At 52.0% G+C, this 20,404-nt stretch overlaps 9 protein-coding genes across 9 annotated transcripts; 5 read left to right on the forward strand and 4 right to left on the reverse strand.

The window, feature by feature from the left end:
• The first annotated feature begins 772 nt into the window (after window positions 1-772).
• Window positions 773-2,292, forward strand: BDQ94DRAFT_144387 (cyclin family protein). Its single transcript, XM_026766439.1, has one exon. The coding sequence runs from the start codon at window positions 835-837 to the stop codon at window positions 1,816-1,818; it is 984 nt and encodes a 327-aa protein (XP_026626063.1). The 5' UTR covers window positions 773-834; the 3' UTR covers window positions 1,819-2,292.
• A 281-nt stretch (window positions 2,293-2,573) lies between these two features.
• Window positions 2,574-3,161, reverse strand: BDQ94DRAFT_144388 (uncharacterized protein; the record flags this gene model as incomplete). The annotated part of the gene is made up of 1 exon (XM_026766440.1): window positions 2,574-3,161. A coding segment is annotated over one exon (156 nt), but the record flags the coding sequence as incomplete, so codon positions are not given.
• A 123-nt stretch (window positions 3,162-3,284) lies between these two features.
• Window positions 3,285-5,449, forward strand: BDQ94DRAFT_144389 (putative proline utilization protein PrnX-like). The gene has a single exon (XM_026766441.1). It carries the CDS (start codon window positions 3,890-3,892, stop codon window positions 5,315-5,317), a length of 1,428 nt encoding a protein of 475 aa, XP_026626065.1. The 5' UTR covers window positions 3,285-3,889; the 3' UTR covers window positions 5,318-5,449.
• Window positions 5,450-5,878: 429 nt separating this feature from the next.
• BDQ94DRAFT_144390 (GNAT family N-acetyltransferase) lies at window positions 5,879-8,079 on the forward strand. Its single transcript, XM_026766442.1, has 3 exons — window positions 5,879-7,452; window positions 7,527-7,696; window positions 7,756-8,079. The coding sequence occupies exons 1-2, from the start codon at window positions 6,014-6,016 to the stop codon at window positions 7,642-7,644; spliced, it is 1,557 nt and encodes a 518-aa protein (XP_026626066.1). The 5' UTR covers window positions 5,879-6,013; the 3' UTR covers window positions 7,645-7,696; window positions 7,756-8,079.
• Window positions 8,080-8,717: 638 nt separating this feature from the next.
• Window positions 8,718-10,463, reverse strand: BDQ94DRAFT_144393 (uncharacterized protein). Its single transcript, XM_026766443.1, has one exon. The coding sequence runs from the start codon at window positions 10,348-10,350 to the stop codon at window positions 8,971-8,973; it is 1,380 nt and encodes a 459-aa protein (XP_026626067.1). The 5' UTR covers window positions 10,351-10,463; the 3' UTR covers window positions 8,718-8,970.
• A 2,453-nt stretch (window positions 10,464-12,916) lies between these two features.
• BDQ94DRAFT_144395 (DnaJ family domain-containing protein) lies at window positions 12,917-14,779 on the reverse strand. Its single transcript, XM_026766444.1, has 2 exons — window positions 14,360-14,779; window positions 12,917-14,300 (listed from the first exon to the last, which is right to left on the reverse strand). Exons 1-2 carry the CDS (start codon window positions 14,735-14,737, stop codon window positions 13,116-13,118), a joined length of 1,563 nt encoding a protein of 520 aa, XP_026626068.1. The 5' UTR covers window positions 14,738-14,779; the 3' UTR covers window positions 12,917-13,115.
• Window positions 14,780-14,922: 143 nt separating this feature from the next.
• BDQ94DRAFT_144396 (mitochondrial 37S ribosomal protein mS37) lies at window positions 14,923-15,807 on the forward strand. The gene is made up of 3 exons (XM_026766445.1): window positions 14,923-15,136; window positions 15,210-15,289; window positions 15,400-15,807. The coding sequence occupies exons 1-3, from the start codon at window positions 15,010-15,012 to the stop codon at window positions 15,496-15,498; spliced, it is 306 nt and encodes a 101-aa protein (XP_026626069.1). The 5' UTR covers window positions 14,923-15,009; the 3' UTR covers window positions 15,499-15,807.
• BDQ94DRAFT_37074 (cytochrome P450) lies at window positions 15,665-17,726 on the reverse strand. The gene is made up of 3 exons (XM_026775592.1): window positions 17,311-17,726; window positions 16,134-17,242; window positions 15,665-16,070 (listed from the first exon to the last, which is right to left on the reverse strand). Exons 1-3 carry the CDS (start codon window positions 17,640-17,642, stop codon window positions 15,931-15,933), a joined length of 1,581 nt encoding a protein of 526 aa, XP_026626070.1. The 5' UTR covers window positions 17,643-17,726; the 3' UTR covers window positions 15,665-15,930.
• A 797-nt stretch (window positions 17,727-18,523) lies between these two features.
• Window positions 18,524-20,397, forward strand: BDQ94DRAFT_170730 (F-box/WD repeat-containing protein; the record flags this gene model as incomplete). The annotated part of the gene is made up of 2 exons (XM_026771570.1): window positions 18,524-19,599; window positions 19,650-20,397. 2 exons carry the CDS (start codon window positions 18,524-18,526, stop codon window positions 20,395-20,397), a joined length of 1,824 nt encoding a protein of 607 aa, XP_026626071.1.
• Window positions 20,398-20,404: the final 7 nt, after the last annotated feature.

The following is a 20,404-nucleotide window of genomic DNA, read 5'->3' on the forward strand; positions in this document are numbered from 1 at the left end:
TATCAGGCTTGGATGATCCGTCTTTTCCCTCGCTGTTTTTTTTATTTTCTTGTTGGTCATTCATTCTTCACGAGGGAAGTTATTTAACTATACCAACAAACACCATAATCAACAACTCCCGCCATCATAGCAACGTGTGGTTATTTTTATTCCCACCACCACCACTACTACTACTGATTATTATATCATATACTATTTTTATTATCATTATTATCTCGTTGGCAAGACTTGTCGGCTCTATCTATTTAATATTGAAACGATCTTCCCTCCCCAAGTGGCAACCAATCTATCTTATCACTTGTCTCAAGTGACTGTCTCACTGCTATTTTCAAGCCCATTCATCACGGAGGTTGACACGACAACACATTCCTTACCCTTTCCTGCTGGCGGGATTCACATTCTTCACTAGACTATCCCACGCCTCTCTATATCCTGCGTCTTGCTCGCTTTCTTTTTTGTCTGCTGGCTCTCGCTCTCTCGTCTTCCTGATCCCTCTTCCCCTGCATCCTGCAAAGTACCATGGCCGTCCATCCCTACTCTCCTTGCACCAACTTTGCATCTCCCACCACCAACACCACCAGCATCATGGATTTCGATCGGGCGGCGCTGCATGAGTTCATCATGCAGCCCGTCTCGCGAGACATGATCTCTCATCTGGCTCAACAAGCGATGCAGGTCATCCGCTGCGAACCGCATGTGACAGCGCATCACGCGCATGGCCAGCCCACGCCCCCCAGCACGCCGCCCTTGGATGCAGACCTGCCTCCCTTACCATCCGTCACCACCTTTATTACCTCGCTAGTTCTCCGCTCGCAGGTGCAGGTGCCGACGTTGATGACCTCGCTGGTCTATCTGGCCCGGCTGCGGGCTCGCCTGCCCCCCGTCGCCAAGGGCATGCGCTGCACAGTGCATCGCATCTTCCTGGCTTCCCTGATTCTGGCAGCCAAGAACCTCAATGACTCCAGTCCAAAGAACAAGCATTGGGCCCGGTACACCTCCGTCCGCGGCTACGAGGGCTTTGGATTCTCGCTGCCCGAAGTCAACCTGATGGAGCGTCAGCTGCTCTTCCTGCTAGACTGGGACATCCGTGTCGACGAGGCAGACCTCCTGCATCACCTGGAGCCCTTCCTCATGCCCATCCGTCGGCGTCTCCAGATCCAGGAGCAGCGACAGCGTGAGGCCCAGCTGCGTCAGCCCCGTGAATGGCGTCGCTTTCACGCCTCTGCCGACCTTTTCGCTGCTCGCCTTCACCGTCAGAAGGCCGAGGGTCGCCGCATGCCCGGCGAGTCTCCCACGCGGAGACGCCTGCCCCCCAGCCCAGCATCGTCGGCTTCCCTTTCTTCTGTCTCCTCAGGCAGCTCCTACTGCGCCTCACCAGCCTCCGTGGCCGAATCGGAGCGGTACCGTCCGTACCCACCCCGTCGACGACCTTCGACCCGCAGCCATGCGTCCATCTCTTCTCCGCCAGCTGTGCAGGAGGTCCCGGGCCTATCACGTGCTGAAACGCTTCCCTCGCTGAGCTCGCGCGCTTCCAGCATCGCACCCAGCTCGCGGAGCGACACGCCCGCCAGTCTACGCACGTCCAGTTCGATCACTAGTATGAACGAGGTGCATGTTGTGGATGGCACCCGCAGCCCGTCGGTGAGCAACGGCTATGTCTCGCTGGCCGGCACGAAAGTGGAGGAGCTGTCGCAGCCGAATAAGAAAGCCCGACACTCCCTGAGTCACGCACATGGACCCGGACAAACTCACCCGGGTTTTGTGGCGCGTTTCCTGGCATCCGCGGCAGGGTCGTACATGGGAGGCCGCCGGCATTAGGGTGGGTTCATCGAGCTGGTCTCGATGAGTTTCGGACATTTGTCTTCTAATACCTGCATTCCTATTTCACCCTCCGTCCTTTTCATCCCAAATTTTGGGATAGTTGATGAATTTCTTTGTCTCTCTGTCTTACCGTGTGATGATAAAAGCAGTTGACCCAATACCCTCTACCCCTCTCCCTTTCCAGTGATCTACAAGAGGATAGTACTTACACTCGAATCCCGTGACGGTGATTGAATATGCATTGCACAGCGGCGTTGATATTGGATTGATTTGATATTCCCTTCCATGTGTATTTTGCTTTTGTTCATCTCGATTTATTTCTGGATTTCCGCGTCGGTGAATCTTTTTTTCTACGCATCCCAGACTGCCCAACCCTTTTGATGATGACATTGATCAGTGACTTTATATTATCCTGCATCTGTATGTACAAGCACGGTAGATTAGCGCCCTACTTATGGTATAATAGCAAAGTATTATTATTACTATGATTATGATTATGATTGTTATTTTTATTTTCCATTTTATTTTATGAGTATTGACCAAGGTATTGCGCTTGATCATCTGGACAGAGGAACATGTATCCGTGCGAGCAATGAGATGGCAGAGTAAAGGGCCGATAGTAGCCGTGGCGGAGGAGGAGGGAGTAAGGGTGGCGAGAGGGGATGGATGATTGACAGCGAGGAATGTACTTTCTGCATGTACGCGCGGAGAAGATAGGAATGTGGGAATACTTTCAACAATGCTTATCTGGGGTAGAGGGGGAGAGGGGGATGGGACTTACGTGGAATTGGAATGAATGATGCGTAATCGGATAGTATTAGATAGGCAGACACTGCAGTCCTACTACCTCTGTGTATGTATCTGCCTGTTGGGAGATGTTTCACCCATCCAGCACGGGTACCTGGTAACTAGTAGTCCGTAGGAGTAATAGTAAGTATGCAAGTACGTACTCCCATGCCACGGAGATCATAGTCCTCCATGCTGGTATACGTCAGACACCAAACCAACCAATATCGTCGCATTACAGTATGTAGTTAGCAATTAGCGATTAGCAATTAGTAGATAGTTGAGAATGATATGACAGGATCCTCATTACCCAGAATGACAAATGAGCCCACCGGACTAGTAGATGAATTATTGCCAGACAAGCAACACAACGGCAGAAACTATCGAATCTTGTCTTGAAATTCATGAAAGTGACAATTGCTTTTTTTTTCGGGTGAGCTGATTATTTCCCCTTCCCGTTGCGGATGGATGGTGGTGGGGAGGATTTCCTAGTTTAGTGTCTGGGCCCCCCACCCCACCCATCCCTCCCCCCACCAGATTATTACTTACTTGGGACTAGTTCCTAGCGGTGGTGGATGGATGCCAAGGGGAGGAGGGAAGAGGGGATTACCAGCCTGTATGGTATTTATAGTATCGAATTCGCCAGAATTGCCTCGAAGTGTGTAATTGGGGAGTTATGTATGTATCAGATACGTAGTTGGAGATGCCAATGTCTGGGCAATTAAATCATTCAACAAAGGAGAGTTGATTTTGGGATGATAGTAATGGTGTATCACTACTTACTACTAAAAGTACTACAGGTATAGACGCACGAGCAAATTCCCCGACTGGCTTGTTCCGATGATCCCTCTTTCCTTCTATCAGGGTTAGGAATTGATGGACCGGACTATCAATTACTTGCTATACTCTCAGTAGAATTCTCATTATTATTATAATATGATTATTATCTCTTGTTATGGAGATAAACAGTGGTATTAATCCAACGCCCCGCCGAGGCTGAGAGAATTGTCGTCATCCGGTCCGCCCGCCCAGAGAAGTGAACCCGCCCGCTTGCGTCTTCGCGACTTTCTTTCTCTCTCTGTCCGTGTCTTTATCGCAGGTACTCCAGATACTAATAAATAAGTATATTAACTCCCCCCCCATCGTCTCCGCTGTTCCCGGACTGTCCCCTGCTCTGCCCTGCCAGTTCTTCTCCACCTCCCTCTCCTCCATCCTCTCTCCTATTACTCTCCTCTCCTCCCCTCTCTCTTTCTCTCTCATATCTCTTATCACACTGCTTATCATGCCACTCACCATCCTCTCTCAAACACAACTCCGCTCCCTCCTCCTGTCGCTCTCTCGCGACCAGATCATTGAGCTCCAGCAGAACCTCTCCAATGCTCTGCGGGACTACTCCACTGGTAGCCAAGAAAAGGGCTGTGCGGCTGCCTACCAACCCACGCGCACGGCCATCACCCGTCAGAATGGCTGCACCACCTTGTTCATGCCCGCTAGCACGGGCAACACCCTGGGCATGAAGATGATCTCCTTACAAGATAACAGTCAGGCCGGCTGCTCCGTCGACCCAGCCTTAGACTTGTCCTCCGCAGCCTCCCGGACCACCACCACCACCTCCTCCTCCTCCAGCCGAGTCAACCAGCGCAAGTCCATGTCCTCCATCTCCTCCGAAGGCAGCGAGCAGTCCATGTCCTCCCAAGAAGACGACGACCATACCTCCTCCTCTCCCTCCTCCAGCAGCAAATCGCTCACCCCCGGCTGCGTGAACCAGCAACCCATCGACACCGGAATGTCCAACACCATGGGTGCCTGGCCCGCCGCCGGCTCCCGTGATACCTCCCCACAAGGATCAGTGACATTGATCGACGAGACGAGTTTACCCTTTGGATTGATCAACGCTCATGAACTCACCCCCTTTCGCACCGCCTTGACCGCCACCATGACCCTCAACAAACGCAAGCGCGTGCGAACCGTGGTGGTGTTCGGGGCGGGCAAGCAGGCATACTGGCACATTCGGCTGGCGCTGATCCTGCGCGGAGAGGGCATCAAACGAGTGTATATCATCAACCGATCCTTTGACCGCGCGGCCCAGCTGCTGCGGGATATCTACAGCCCCGAGAACGCCAGCTGGCGCGGCGATGTGAAATTCTCCGCCGTCAGCACGGACTTTGTCGAGTACGACCGCATCCTGCACGATGCGCTGCTCAAGGCAGATGCGATCTTCTGCTGCACGCCCTCGACGGAACCGCTCTTCCCTGCACAAATCCTCACATCGCGCGACGGACGCCGAAAGGGCCGTCTGATCAGCGCGATTGGATCATATCGGCCACACATGACGGAGCTGCCACCTGAGTTGCTGCGCGACGAGGTGACGGTGCACAGCTCGCATCGGCATTTCCACAAGCATGTGCGACGGAGTGGCGTGGTGGTGGTGGACAGTCTGGATGCGGCGCTGAAGGAAGCCGGCGAGATTGTGCAGGCGGGCATCCGGCCGCATCAGGTGGTGGAACTGGGCGAGCTGCTGATTGTGCGGGATGCGTCGCGCGGGGAGGGCGACAACAGCGAAGATGGCAAGAGTCTTCGGGATTGGGTGGAGCGCGGGAATGTGATCTTCAAGAGCGTGGGGATGGGCTTGATGGATCTGGTGACGGGCGGCGATCTGGTGCGGTTGGCGCGGGAGAAGGGAGTGGGCACGACGCTGGAGGAATTCTGAATGCTTTCTTTCTTTTCTTTCTTTCTTTTCATGTAGTAATTACTGGAGAACTATCACGATGCGGGCACCGGGAAGGAGGTAATTGCTGGACTATGATATCCATATTCAATTCATGCTACTTTTATCTTTCTATCTGTCTCCCTTTTCTTGAACGAATGTGAGACTATCAAGTAAATTCGAAAGTAAATCAAAGTAAATAGGGTAAGGCATGCACTCCCAGCCAATCAACTGCCCCAATTACAATCTTTTTGCTGACCGCCCGGAACATGACATCAACCATCGTCTCTCTTTTCTTTTCTTTAGACTTCATTTCTTGTTCGGCTTCTGCTTCTGCTGCCTCAGCTCACTGCAACTTCTGCATCTCTCGTGCTGCCGCGGGGATCCATCGGCACCCCAGGAACATGTGGCTACCCAGTCGGACAGCACCCGAACTGGGCTGATCTCTTTCTGCAGCGCCGGTGAAAGCCAAAAGCGAGTTTCCTGCAGGCGCCGCGCGATCGTCAAAAACCCAGTGAGGGGCAACTGCGCATCATCCCACACAAGCTCATTCTTTGCTCCCCCCCCCACTCTGTCTAGATACTACGATTTACTATTGACTATTTACTCTTACTTCCCTCCCTCCTCTTGCTTTCCCTTCCTTCTTCTTCTTCTTCTTTTCCCCCTTCCCCTGCTTAAAGTCAAGTCAAATCAGCAACTATGCGCCATCACGTGTGCCATCTGCCCAACGGGCTGAGCTTCAGTGTCTCCCCCGTCTTCGGTGGCTTCACCTTCAAATCCAACGATGTCAACTCCAGCCAGTCCATCGTGCCTCCTGGTTGGAGCATCGTGCTCGCCACAAACCGTCCAGACCCCGACACCACGGACACCAACGATGAAGAGCGTGGTCGAACTCGCGGGACTGGCGATGATGAGCAGCGTGCCCGCCTTACGCGCTTCACTACCCCCACCTTGCGCGATGACTCCCTCTACATCTCCTACATTGTCGACCCACCCAGCAGTGACTACAAGCCGGTCAGCTCCCCCACTCGCCAGATCGCCATGATGCTCTGGGTCACGCTGTGGTGGTACTTCCACGAACCCCAACCCGACCGTCGTCTGCAGACGGACGCCTCCGCCAATACCCCGCCTTCTGGCCAGCCCAAAGGTGACTGGCGCATAAACATCAAGCGCGAAGGCTTCTTCAAGGGTCGCACGCTGCTCCAGAAGCTCGAGCGCATGGGCCTCATCGCCTCCGAGGACTCGTCCGTCGGCGCAGAGCCCTATGACCCGCAATGCTGGGCCAACATGTTCATCAGCCGTCGCAGCTTCTGGCAGATCGACCCCCGGCTGTTCGTCTTCACCATGAGCCCGCAGACCATCCCCCCATCAGTGTCCGGCTCTCCCTTTGTCCAGCGCGTGGCCTCGCCCTCGCGCGAGAGCTTCAATCTCGCTCACGCAGCCGGCCAAGAGGTCGCACACTATGTCCCCAACGAGGGCCCCTTTGCCTCCACCAGCCATCTGCCCACATACTTCCCCCCACCCCCCACGCAATACACCTTCACCAACGGCATCCGACACCCCATCCGCCCCAAACCGCCGCACCAAGGCGACGTCTTCTACGTCCGTTACATCCCCAGCGTGCAACAATACCTCTCCTTCCGCATCCCCTATATCCCCCCATCTCACGAAAAACGCGCCCCAGGATCCAACAACCCCACCCCCAGCCACTCCGCTAGCCACTCCACCAGCAGTCTCGACCAGCCCCTAACCGCAGGGCCGTCAGACCTCGACCTACTGCACAAATGGATGAACGACCCCCGCGTCAATGCCTCCTGGGGTGAAGCCGGGCCCATCGAGCACCAGGAGAAATTTCTGCGCACGAACCTTAACAGCAGACACAGTTTCCCCGTCATCGGCTGCTGGGATGGCAAGCCATTCGGCTACTTCGAGCTGTACTGGGTGAAGGAAGACCGACTGGGACCGTTAATCGGCGGAGCCGACAACTATGATCGCGGCATTCACCTGTTAATCGGCGAGCAGGAGTACCGTGGCCCACATCGCGTGCAGATCTGGTTGAGTGCACTGGTGCATTATTGCTTCTTGGCGGATTCGAGAACTCAGACGGTCATGTTGGAGCCGAGGGTGGATAATTTTAAGTATGCCCCCACTATCAATACCATCTCTCAATCAATAAAGCATACAGGTACAGATACTAATGATAGATGAATAGGTTGATTACGTACCTTCAAGAAGCAGGCTTCTATAAAGAAGGCGAGGTTACTTTCCCGCATAAGCAATCGGCTTTGATGAAGATTAAGCGGGATACGTGGGAGTGTCCTGCTATTTAGCTTTCCTGTTCTCTAGAAGGCGTGCTGGTTGATGGTGGTGATGCCGATAGAGGTAAGATATCTCAGAAGCAGTAAGAATTAATTGCACTGGCGGACTAAAGCAGATGGCAGGAATTGTGTTGCATACGAAGAGAGAGAGAGAGGAAAAGCATTAAAGAGTGAGATTACTATAGCGAAGAAAACGAGGTGGGGTGCGGCGCAGGGAATTGTATATACGACTATTTCACTACCTTTTTTTTAGAATCTCTTCTTATCTTTTCAATGGTGTTTGGTATCTGCATTTAATTAGGGTTATGGTTGTGGTTGCGGTGCGGATCGTCAACCTCTACTTACCTAACTACTACTGTGGTGGACTCCAGAAGTCAAATGACCTTGTCTTTCTGTACTGTAGAAGCCTAAAAAAAATTGGAAGACTTTTTTTCTAGAGTAGTAAATCATAATAAATAAACCAGAACAAATCCAATTACTCACTTACTGAACCTACCAAGTAACTTATAATACTGTCCTGAAAAAAGTTCATTTCGATCTATGACCCGCAACCTCCGCAGCGTAATCAATATGCTGTCGCAGGTATCGAAAAACTTGAGCCTAAGTAAATCGAGACACTTGCTAGATTACGGTCAGTTAGTCAAGTTAAGTTGCCTGAAAGGCGGATGAAAAGTCAGTCAGTTTGTTCATACTGTTTCGTCAACAGGAATGTGATGTGTCCGTAATTGGCAGCGACACTTTGAGGGCATAGATCGACTGCGTTAGGTAGGATTCTATCCAGAGTCATCAGATGGTCCCCATGACTTCTGCTACTTTTCTCCGAACTCTCGACATCTCTTTTTTGCCTCTATATAGCCTCAGGGAGTGTCTGGGGTTCTAAACAATATCAGAAATTTCAAAAGTATCTTCCAACAACAACGGAAACAACATGCACTTCTCCTACAAAAAGTTCTATAGGGAATGTGGGATCGCGAACATGACCTTATTCGAATAGAAGGAAACCTATTCTATCCAATGGCTTATGTCACGGGAGAAACTTATAAACTTTGATCAAGTAGTTACATAATTGAAATGAATCAAATTACCCTACTCTACTCCAATCTAGAATTGAATTGACATTAAAGACATGACCATTCAACATAATTCGAATAAATACTCGTATATTCATAAAACCAAGCATAACCACATATCACATAACCACGGAAGCAGTATAATCCCCGGAAATATCATCACCATTCACTCTCGCCTCACATCAACCCAACCCGATCTAACCCACTACCTAGTGAAATAAAGCAGAGTGTCAGATAGGAATTTGAAATTCGAAGAGTTAGAAAAACTTTAATACCCCCACATATCCCCATCATCCCTAACCATATCATCCTCATTCAACACCTTCAACCCACTCTCCTTCTCCGCGCGCCGTCTCTGCCTCTTCGTAATCATCGAGCTCGGCGTCAATGGCGTCACGGGCGTGAACGGCATGTAAGGACTATATGGCGTGGGCACGCCCGTCCTTGGCCCATTCATATGCTTCAAAGGCCTCTCCAGAACCGTGAGCTTCGTGGCCGGCGCGCTCTGTAGCGGGTAAGCGTCCCGGAAGGGCAGTGATGATGATGGACTGCGTCCGTGCTGGTGGGCTGTGTTGCTGCCCGTAGGAGTGGTTAGGGTTAGGGGTGGGGGAACGGGTCCGCGGGGAGATCTTTCTTTGGCGCGCGGTGGTTCAAGACGCGGGGTTGGAAGGGGAGGAGGAGGTTGGGTGTTGATTTGAGGAAGAGATGGTTGTTGGTTTTGTCTTGGTGTTGTTGCTACTGGGAGAGGAGGTGCTGGGGGTCGGGGTGGGGGGTTGTAGTGTCTTGGGGTTAAGGGGGGTTGGTCGGCATGGTAGGATGGGGAGGCGACAGGGGAGGAGATGGACAGTTTGCGGAGAGGGAATGGTCGTGGAGAGCGCAGTTTGCTGCTATTGTTGCTGCTTGATGATTGCTGCTGGTTCTGCGACTTGAGGTTGAAGAGCGACAGGGAGGAGATGCGGGATAGTCGGCCACTGGATCGAGGGCTCAGTGGGGAGTTGTTGGAGGAGGCGTGTGAAGAGCGATCTGCGAATGGATTTGTGGGGATGCTGTCTGGAGAGGGAATCTCTTTCTCTGCTGCTTCGTCTCCATCGGAGGAGTCCTTGTTGGCACCCCGGGCTGCGGCGGCAGCTTCCTTCTGGGCGTCGTGCTCCATCACGGCGGCGTAAAGCATTTCCAGATCCTCTTGGGCTCGCTGGCGGTCAGTTGCTACGACAGATTCGTCGATCGTGGCGACGCTGGTGGTGGTCTCTGAGGCGTGGGAGCGAGGGCCCTTGCCGAGGCTGCTCCAGGACCGGCTGAAGCTTCGAGGGCCCGGGCTGGGCAGGTTGACGGAGATCGGGGTGACGGGACTGGGGTCCATGCTGGGAGGTGGCTTCATGGGCTTCATCATCTCGACGTGGAGGGAGTAGTTGGAGGAGAGGACAGCTCGTCGCAGACGGCGGCCCACGAAGAGAAGCAGCGAAAGAAGTAGGGCAACGAAGATCACGTATGCACCGACAATTCCTCCGATCTGGATGGCCAGGAGCGACTCGTCCACGGCTGGAGTGATGGGATAACTGTTCCGACGAACGGGGTCTAACTGCTCCTTGGATACTGAGCCAGCAGTAATGAGGCGGGGAAGGAGCGCAAAGAATAGCAGATAGGGCATTATATGGGGTCGGGATGAAGCTTTGTGATTGCAGACAAGGTGACGATTAAGTAGCACATGCAGACATATCGAATCTGGTCTGAAGGCTGTAAATCCTTGCGCAATGAGAGAAACATGATGGAAGAAAAGAGGGGAGAAGCGGTATATTGAGAGGCCTGGGGGAAGTCGATGTGATGGTGTGAAGAGGTGATCTGCTGCGACGGCCGTCCCGCAACGGCCGTTGGTCAATTTACGCGCCGGGCCTGCATGCACGGCACACCCCGTCACATCGGGCGGTTGACTACTGGCAGTTATGCTCGAATCAATTCCCGCTAATTTAGCGCTTTGTGACAGACTGTAGCGGCATGGATAGGGTTTGTCTGTGCCCGAGGCAAACTACAGGGTCTGTTCCAAGCACATCCCGCTGTATGCAGGTATCACTGTTGTCGAGTCACAGCACGATCACGTCCGAGTCAATTTCCGCTGACTACCTCGTCAGACATGCTGCAGTAACAGTAGGCCCTAGAAAACCTAAACTCCCTGTCAAATGCGAACAATAACCACTCGATGGTTGGTTGTCGATCTGATCAGCCGTGGACGTGCGAATTGCAACGGCAGCTTCATATTGCTGACGAGATGTTCTCCACTGAGGTCATTTCCGAAGTTGTTTCGCTTTCTAAAACTTATCTTAAGATCGTCGTGATTGGTAATAGATTGGTACTTTTGTGTGCTTGTATTGAAGCTGAGTGGGCTACTCGTGGTGCGACATTTTGATGGCATGTTTCAGACAGGCAGAACCAGATGTATATAGTATGGGGTCAAGAGCGTGTAGATGACCTTTAAGGGGTGCATTTTAAGTATGTATCTAATCAGAAGTTAACAGAGACACTCACGAGGACTCATAGACCAGAAATGAAAGCGAGGGAATCACTCTACCGAGAGACCTAGAAACGGGGCTCCGAAGACGAAGATCCACGAGCTCTTGTTTAGCACAAGAGCCATCTGCTTAAGTATGAACTTTGTAGTCGCTGACTGCAATGCACAATCTGTCTTTGGCTATTCATTCCGGCAATGACAGGGCCGTCTTGCTGGATGAGGTGGAACTTGCCTGTTGAATACGACCAGCTGTTTGGGTGGTATACAATTGCCATTCGATGTTCAAAATTAGACCCAACAAAAGGGAATATCAAATCGGAATGAGCATCATCATGTGTCGAGCCTAAGAAGCAGCAGAGTGATTGAGCAGCCGTGGACTATGAGCTCATTCTGAAGGATGAAGATGGGGAGGCTGACTGGCTCACCTCCTGTCTCTCACATCTCGTTCTCCCCCTCTCCTCTCTCACCCACCCCCCTCAAGGCCCGCGGACACTATCTGTTCTTGAAAATCGGCTCGGATAATAGTGCGAAATATACACGGTAGCTATCTAAAGCCCTGAGTTTCAACCGTTGAGCACAAGATGAAAGCACTCACCACACTCTGGCTTTAGCTGATTATATCCATCAGGACCAGGAGAGATCATTTACTGGAGCTATAGTGGCAATAGACATTCATATAGCCTATATAATGCTTTGCTATGTGGAAAATATTGGAAATAATGCAGCGAGGAATTGCACAGCTATGAGCAGGTTAGTTTCAGAAGCTTTCCCCTACTTTACCCAATTGTCATGCTCAGCTCGTATAAGGAAGGCGCAAATCACTGACTAGTACCTCCCATGATGGCCAGTAATGTACACCCGGTGCTTATACGTCTGCGATAGCGACAACATCCTCTTCATCATGTCATCATTTGACGTGCATCCATTAAGACATAGTTACACAATCCTTTGAATTCCAGTATTCATAATATTCACGGACATACTGTCCTAGCACACTGATCAGAGAGTTCCTTACCATTCACCCAGCAACGCAACTACCGAGACCTAACCGCACAGCAAAAACCTCAATTTTCCTCCTCAATCACCAATCCAGACATGGCACAAGCAGCATGGCCCCAAGGCCATTCCAAGACCGCCTGGACCGACTTTATGACACCGCTGAAGCGATGTACATCAATACTCAAGCGAGCGTTCGAGACCAACATCACTGTCACAAAACGAGCACTGGTTAATTCGGAGCGGAGAGAAATATACGATGAGCTGGGCGCCGTAGTGATAATGATATTCATCATGTTCTGCTACGCTAGCGCTTGGCATGGGATGAAGGTACCTTTGCATCGGGCACTTCGCACACCAGGAGAGATATCACACTCGACGAGGGAGGATCGGTATAGAGATGCTCTCCTGATCTCATCAGTTGCGCTCATATACGGCTTTGCTTCCTGGGTACTGGGACTCTATCTTAGACATCACTTGATGGATTTCTGGTCGAATGCTCGAATCGCATTTTTCCTGAGAATACTGGGGACAGCGAGTAATGTGCTGTTGGCGGTCGTCTGGATTCGCGGGTTGTACGCGGTGTGGCGCTTGGGGTACAGGTATAGGATGGTTAGGCGCCGCCGTTGAAGACGTGAGATAGATAGGGTTGTTGACGCTGATGCCGTGATCAAACAAATAAGTAATAGTTTGGCAGTATGTGTCGAGACGACGACTTCGATGCTAGGTATTGGTTGAGGTAGTTGGGTTTAGATAGCGGGATATTGTTAGATGAAATGGAGAACGTCGCGGATTGCCGTGTAAGATGGATAGTCGTCTTTGTCTTTTGCTCAACGGTATCACTCATATCTATTATTCAGGTAGAGTATCATACACAGCACATCGTCTTCATTATATACAAGTTCTCTGAACGTTTATTCCTTCTTCGAGAAAAGGTCACGCCAGAATTCTTTGAACCCATAGCCCTTGGCCTGATCCTCCTCATATACACGCACCTTACTCGATGTGCTCAGAGACTCCAGGATGTTCGCAGCTTGAGGCCCCGAATTCTTTGGACGAGCTCGTTCAGTTGCACGCCGCTTGATTTCCTCCGCCAAGCTTGGAGCCACTTCCGCATAACATGCAGCCAGCTCACGCTCAAGATTGAGGTAAGGCTTCTGTGCCACCGGAGGAGCCTGAAGATTGTAAGTCCGAGTAAGAGCATTGAGGTTCTTGATCGTCAGTTCAAGAAACGAGCGCTCTGTGTTCATATATTGCGGATCACGCAGGGGCGTAACATAGGGTAAAGGATCTTTATCCTCTTGCGGCCCTGAAACTGTACTATCCGAGCTCTGCGTAGCTCCGTCTGAAGAGTCCAGCCCTCCGGAACTACTCGCACTATCGCTCTCGCGGAACGCTTGCTCTATCTTGGCCCTTTCAGCCAGTCGAGCCTCCGCCGCGGCATACGCATCAGCCCGTCTCATCTGTATATCCAGAGACCCTCCCTCGCTGGCAATCAGCCGGGCCGCATGTCGCCGCCACTCTGCCCTCAGACGTGATCGGAACCGATCAACCTCCCTAGCTAGGTCCTGTTGTTTCTCGATCCATGGCGGCACAATCTCCTGCTTCTGGATCATCTTGTTCATGAAGTACTCGGTGGTATCGATAAATGGACTATTGGCTCGGTGATCCGTCTCTGTATTCACACCCTTACCCCTCTTTATCCTGTTAAACTGACCGCGCGCCATCGCATCCTCGATCCGCTCGTTCGCAAGCGCTGACAACCCCTGCAGCGTGGCCGGCATCGGTCGTGCCCCGGAGGAGAACCGTTCCCGCATCTCTCGACGCATAGCTTCACGCTCGTCCTCTGATATACCCTCGCTCTGGCTCAGGGAGTATGTTGCCGTGCGCTCTCGGGCTTTCGCTAGACGCAATCCGGCGGACTCTTTGGGCTTCGGGCTTATTCGCATGTCGACCGGATTTGGTTGGGGGATCTTGTATGGTGTGCGTATGCGCTTCTTGGAGTCGTCTAACATGCGTAGCGTAATGTCGTGGGAGTTTTCTGTTCCGGTCCATGCCGGAGCGCCTGCGATGTCTCGCGTTCCTTGACCCGCGCTTGACTGGGACTTGTTAGTACCTGGTCGTTATCGAATATGTGATGTCCATTTAGTGAGCATACCGGCATATCAACAATTGAGTGCGCGGTCGCATACTCGTTCTTAAAAGCCGCCGCCGCCACCCTCTCCTCTAGCCGCTGCTTCAACTCGTCCGAGAACCCCGCCTGTTGCATGTTTCTCTGCGCGGACCGGCCTCCTTCCAGCATGGCTTGCTCTGTCATATCCGACAGTCGCCGCGCCATAGCCCCCTGTTCCTCCTCCTTCGTCTCATCTTGTGTCTTGGTATTCTCATGCTGCTCGCCCGGCTTCGAACTCGCCGCAGTTCGCCGCACGCTCCCAACGGAGAAGCATCTCGATAAGGGTATAATAACCTGACGTCTCGGCGCACATACCGGCGCGACCGTATTAGTGTAAAAAGCGCTCACATGCCTTCTGCTCATCTCTGTCTCCGATCAAAGTGCAAACCAATTTTCAAATATAGTAGAAACTGAAGAAGTAGGAGCAAACCAGCTTAGTTACCAGCCTGAACTCGCCGCGGTGATTACATCAGCCAGACACTTCCGCGGCGGGCAAATCGCCGAAAAAGTCTTGGCACCTCCCAAGCCTTCAGTCAACTTTTGGTTGTCCGCATCGTCACCGGCTGCGTTGTCGCTATCTCTCCCCCTCCCTGTACCATTGTTTTCGAGAAACTACAAAGTCACCAATCGCAATCATGCCCCCGAAAGGAGTCTCTACCCGTCTCAACCCGGTCCGTCTGCAGTCCATCCCTCACCTGCGCGTCCGGCGTCCGAACACCAATGAGCCGAATACCTGCGTTGCGGTGATGTCGTCTATGCTGAGTGAGTACTACAACTACTCCAAGGAGTTTCGGTGTGGTTCGGAGAATATGGCTAACATGAAGGAATTGATCAGGCTGCTGGGCTTCCCAGGGCTACACCCACGAGGGATGCGCGATTCTCGAACAACAATTGAGATCTTGCATGGATGCTCCTGTACGTTTCCATTCCCTTGTTTTCGAAACTTTCAGGAGAAGGAGATATCTCTCAATTCTGGATTGCGCTTGTCTTGGGTCCGTGCTAATCATATCTCCTCCACCATATAGAAACCCAAGACCCAGAGACGCAACCCCATCAACTACCACCTCATGAGAATGTTCCCCAAGGTCGTCGGTCCCAAGAAGAAGGATGGTGTGTTGGGTTAAGTACCAGGCCAATATACACTACATTGTTTGCGTGTGATTCAATACCTTTTCGAGCGGTTGCATACGGGCATATGATCTACCTACTTACACACTGCCGGATGTGATGATTGGGTGGTGTGGTGGTATGGAGGAAGTGAGGGCTTCCCCGTGGGGGAAAGGGGAGAGAGAAAATATTTTTTTATATGGAGTTTTGGGTTTGTAATAGCTACTACCTACCGCATCAGTTTTGATTCTGTGTTGAGGGTAGGTGGGCGGGTTCTTTTTGTATATTATTATGTGGATGTTGTATGCTATCAATTATTTCCGAAGTATCTGGTCTTGTATTGCTCTGTAGAGTTGAGTACTGCTGGATTTGCAGTAGAATAGTAAAGAAGCACAGGAAGGTCATACATTATATACCAGAATAGCTACCAGAAAGAACACATAGTAGAACTACGCGACAGACTCAAACTTCAAGACCAGCTTCTCCCCCCTCGGCTTGACGGTATATGCATCAATGGCCTCAATATCCTCATCATCAATAATAGCCGTCGAATAATTGGTGTAAATGGCCGCGACTACCAATTTCATCTCTAAAATCACTGGTCAGCTTCATCTCACCATAACAACAACCACTCCATGAGAGTTATACATACCCTGCAAAGCCAAATTACTCCCCACACACATCCTCCCCCCACTTCCAAACGCCCAAAACCAGCGTCTTCTTTCCTCCAGCACTTCCGACGGATTACAATCCTTCAGCCACCGCTTCGGCTGCCACGTCTCAGGCTCAGGAAAGACCTCTGGATTGCGATGAAGCGAGTACGCCTGCGCACTGACCCGCGTGTTCCCGGGGATATCACTATACCCGACTAGCGTGCATCCAGGGGACGGGGTGACTCGGGGCTGGATCCCGGGGATCGGGGCATGCAGGCGTAAGGTTTCTGTTACGATAGCGTCGAGGAGGGGCAAGGAGTCGATGGACTTGGGGGTGGGGAGGTCTCGGGAGGATGATGGACGGGGGTACAGGATCTTAGGTTCTAGGGTATGGAGTTCTTCGCGGAGGGCGGACTGGAGGTCCGGGTGCTTGGAGAGTTCCCAAAAGAGGTAGGTCAGGGCTACGGCACTGGTTTCGTGGCCGGCTGTGAGGTGGTCGTATAGTTCGCAGGCAATGTCGAGGCGTTGTTGCTCGATGAGTTTGTTGTAGGATGCTGCTTCTTTGGGCGGGAGCTGCTTCGATATGCTTTGCTTCAGTTGCTTGTAGACCATTGGTTCTGTGTTGAGCTGGGTCGAGCTGAGACATTCGTCTGCTTTGTCGCAGAAGGATAGGCCCCAGGCGTCGAGAACTTCGTTGGCCTCGTCGCACCATTTGGGAATTAGGCGGAGACCGAGCCGTTTTGTCCATGACACAAGGTTGGGAACTTCTTGGTGGTAGAATTCGAATGGCTTTCTGCTTTGGTAGAGGCGGAGGATCTTGCGGCGGAAGGCTTCGTCCTGGAGGAAGTTGGTCCCGTTGGCTAGGCCGTAGAGGTAGGCAGACACAAAGTCCATTGTGATGCCCTGATCGAGGTCATGCATTTCAATGGGTGAGCCTGATGAGGCGGCATCTTGGACGATGGGGAGGAGACGGTCGAGCAGGATTGTCTCGGAGATGAGGTGGATATGGGGTGATGATTGCAAGAATGACTTGCTGTATATGTTGGACAGCATTCTTTTGCGGGTAGAGTGGGCTTTGTTGTTTGTCATGGTGAACATGCTAACGGTTCTACCATGGTGCAGAGTAGAGCTGTCAGTATAGTCCTCGCATGCACTCACTGTGGGGGTCATGCTTACCCGAAAGAGCCGAATACACGGGGGTACCACTCGTGCTTCTCATATCCACCCGTATAGATAGACTTGATGCCCCCATCTACGCAGTTGACGGAGACTTCGGATGGTGCAAGCCGGACAATAGGCCCTAGCCTTTCATGTGCGGATTGTATGGTCCTATTGTTCTGTGCTTTATACCGTTTCCAGATAATCCATGCTGGCGAGATTGGGGCTGACCAATGTGCATTGGGTATCTTGGACAACGGGGACAGGAAGACGGGGTATATGATCAGTTTGTAGGCCAGCAGCAGGATACAGAAGCTGGTGGCCGCAAGAGTAACGGCTGAGATTGCCATGTTGTCCGGTGCTTGGAGATGTAAATTTTGAAGTCAATGCGCGAGTGGAGTATAGTTGTATTATCGTCACTCAGCTCAAAGAACCTGGGACTCTCGAGGTGTCATATGAGCAGTGAGTAAGTTTCGCTTGACTCCGCAAGCCCAATTGGTTGATGAATAAAGAAGAGTGCTACGAATGAGCCGGGGAACTAGGGCAGAGGCGTACTCCACGCAGGGGGGAAATAAACATCGGGCTAGATGTGAGGAGACATATCAAAGCCCGGGATAGGCCCAGATATATAGCCGAAGAGCGTGAGTCACAGCATTGATGGGGTAACATCGTCTATCTCCAGCTTCTCCAACTCCTCATGAATGGCCTCCACCACTCAGAAAGTTTGGATTGCCGATAAGAACCAAGAAGAGCCGAGGAGCGATAAGATACCGGATGACATAAGGCCTCTCCAGCCACTTTCCTCCACCATCCACATCTACATGCTGTGCCATCTCTCACAGCATAGCATTCAGAATTCATTTTGAGGGTGCCTACTAGTCACTAGCCTATTGTAACACTTAGCAAACATATCTACAGCAAAGAATGTTGATACACGGATCACGTTGATGGCCTCACGCACTTCTGCAGATTACCGCGGCGATAGATGGGACGGGGCGCACAATGTCTAGAATCGCCATGGCGATTCCTTCATGCAACCACCACCACCACCTGGCCTTCCTAGAGCATTCCCTTGTTGTTGTTTAGATCAGTAAATGTGTGAATCTTCCTCTATACCTTCGTGAATCTTGACAACTCACTTTGACTGACACACGTGACGGCAGAGATTTTTACGTCATTCTTGTGATTTATCTACTTTAGCACAGAAGACAGTCTTAACCTGGCCCGCAATATGCTTGCAGAGCTTCCCCCAGAGATTATACAGCTTATTACAAGCTATTTGCCATCTGCCAGCGCGCTTGTGAATCTGTCAAGGACCTGTTGGCGCCTACACCACGTTGTCGCTGCTCAAGATTGGCGAATCTTCAGGTCCTTCGTCGAGACCAAGTTTCCTGGTGTGGAAACGCCCGAAATCTGGAGAGAGGCCGCTCAGGCACTCACATCTCGCTCTCGAGCGTTAGACAAACACGCAGTCGTCGGAAGATTTGTCGTACCTGCCTCAGAAGCAGTCAAGGTCGGATCCCATAGTTCAACACGACGTGACAATCCTACTCACGGATATCGCCCTGCTTTGGACTCGTATGAAGTCTGGAATAGTTCTTCGTGGAACGACCGGAAGGAGGTGCTCGCCTGGGGCGCGGCAGATGAACTAGTCCTGCGCATCACTGAACCTGGCCCCAATTCAAAGGGGAAGTGGGTGGTCTTCAATGATCTCGATCACATCAGCAGCCATGATGACATCTGTGGTGTCCATATTCTACGTCCTGGACACCCTTCCAAGGAGCCCCAGACTGAACATATAGTCGTTGCAAGAGCGCGCGGAGAGCTTTTCCATCTCTCTATCGACCCTAACAGCGCCTGCCATATTTACAAGCAGCGGTTCATGACCTCCGGAGGAGGCATAGAGAGAACAGATATGAGTGACGGAAAGGACCCGATCTTATCTGCCCACTTAAGCGACGGATCGATATCTTTCTTCAAAACCACTTCTGGAGAGGCGGAAGTCTACCCATTTGCTCGTCTCAATGCCGATTCTAGCAACAATGCAACCATCAGTTCTCGCCACAAGTATTCCAAGTTCCTTTCGCCCTCTCTATTCGCAGTCGGCACAGGACGCATCCACGATGCAATTACTATCTCCGCCATCACGCCACAAGGTCTATCACCAAGTCGTGAGCTCAATGTGGAGCTGGTAGATTTCGAAAGACTTAATCTCGATACGACCATCAGATCCAACGTCAACGCCATTGCTCCACTCGATCCCACCGGACAAGTCTTCCTCGCAGCCTGGGGTGATCGAGCTGTTAGGTACAACCACCCCATCCCCATTATTCCACGCTCTATGCTAACACCCTCAGACTGCACGACCTCCGCTCAAACGAAGAATACGAAAAGACCTACCGTGATACCACGGACCAGAACCCCATCTACTGCATCCACCCCTTCGGCCACGACCGCTTCGTCGTCGGCGCCGGCGGTGACGCCCTAGTCAAGATCTTCGATTTACGCATGCCCAAACATGACACGTACAGCTATCGTGATGCACGCCCTTCCCGAACCCTTCTCAAAAACAGCGAACCAATCGTAGACAGCCTCTCAAGCCTCTCACTCACCCCAACCAACAATAGCATCGCCTTCCCCCGCAAAGACATCTCCATCTTCCTCTCCGCCCACCCGCCCTCTAGCCGACCCCAAGGCCGTCGCCGCCACAACACCCGCTCCTACCGCGGTGCAATCTACAGCATGACATCGCCCTCTTCCTCCTCACCAACTATCTACACTGGCGTCGCGGATGGCGTCGTTCGCCTTGACTTCGCCTCTACGGATGACCTCCTCGGCCCTTGTCAGGATTGGTACCGGGAGCCACTTCTGCTCTCTAACGGTGTGCGTCTCGACAACACTGTTGCACACACCCGCTCTGCCGACAGAGTCCTGGATTTATCGGGCTACGAGCGCCCTGAGGATACCACTGCTTCTATTACTTTGCGCACGCAGCAGCCGTTTGTGTTTGTCGGGGTGGAGGATGGTCTTGCGGAGGAGATCACGGGGTGGGATCGGAGGTGGGAGAGGTTGGAGAAACCGGGGGCGTGGAGACGGGCTGATTGATAGGAGA

Source organism: Aspergillus welwitschiae (genome assembly GCF_003344945.1).
Source record: "Aspergillus welwitschiae strain CBS 139.54b unplaced genomic scaffold BDQ94scaffold_17, whole genome shotgun sequence".
NCBI lineage: Eukaryota > Fungi > Ascomycota > Eurotiomycetes > Eurotiales > Aspergillaceae > Aspergillus > Aspergillus welwitschiae.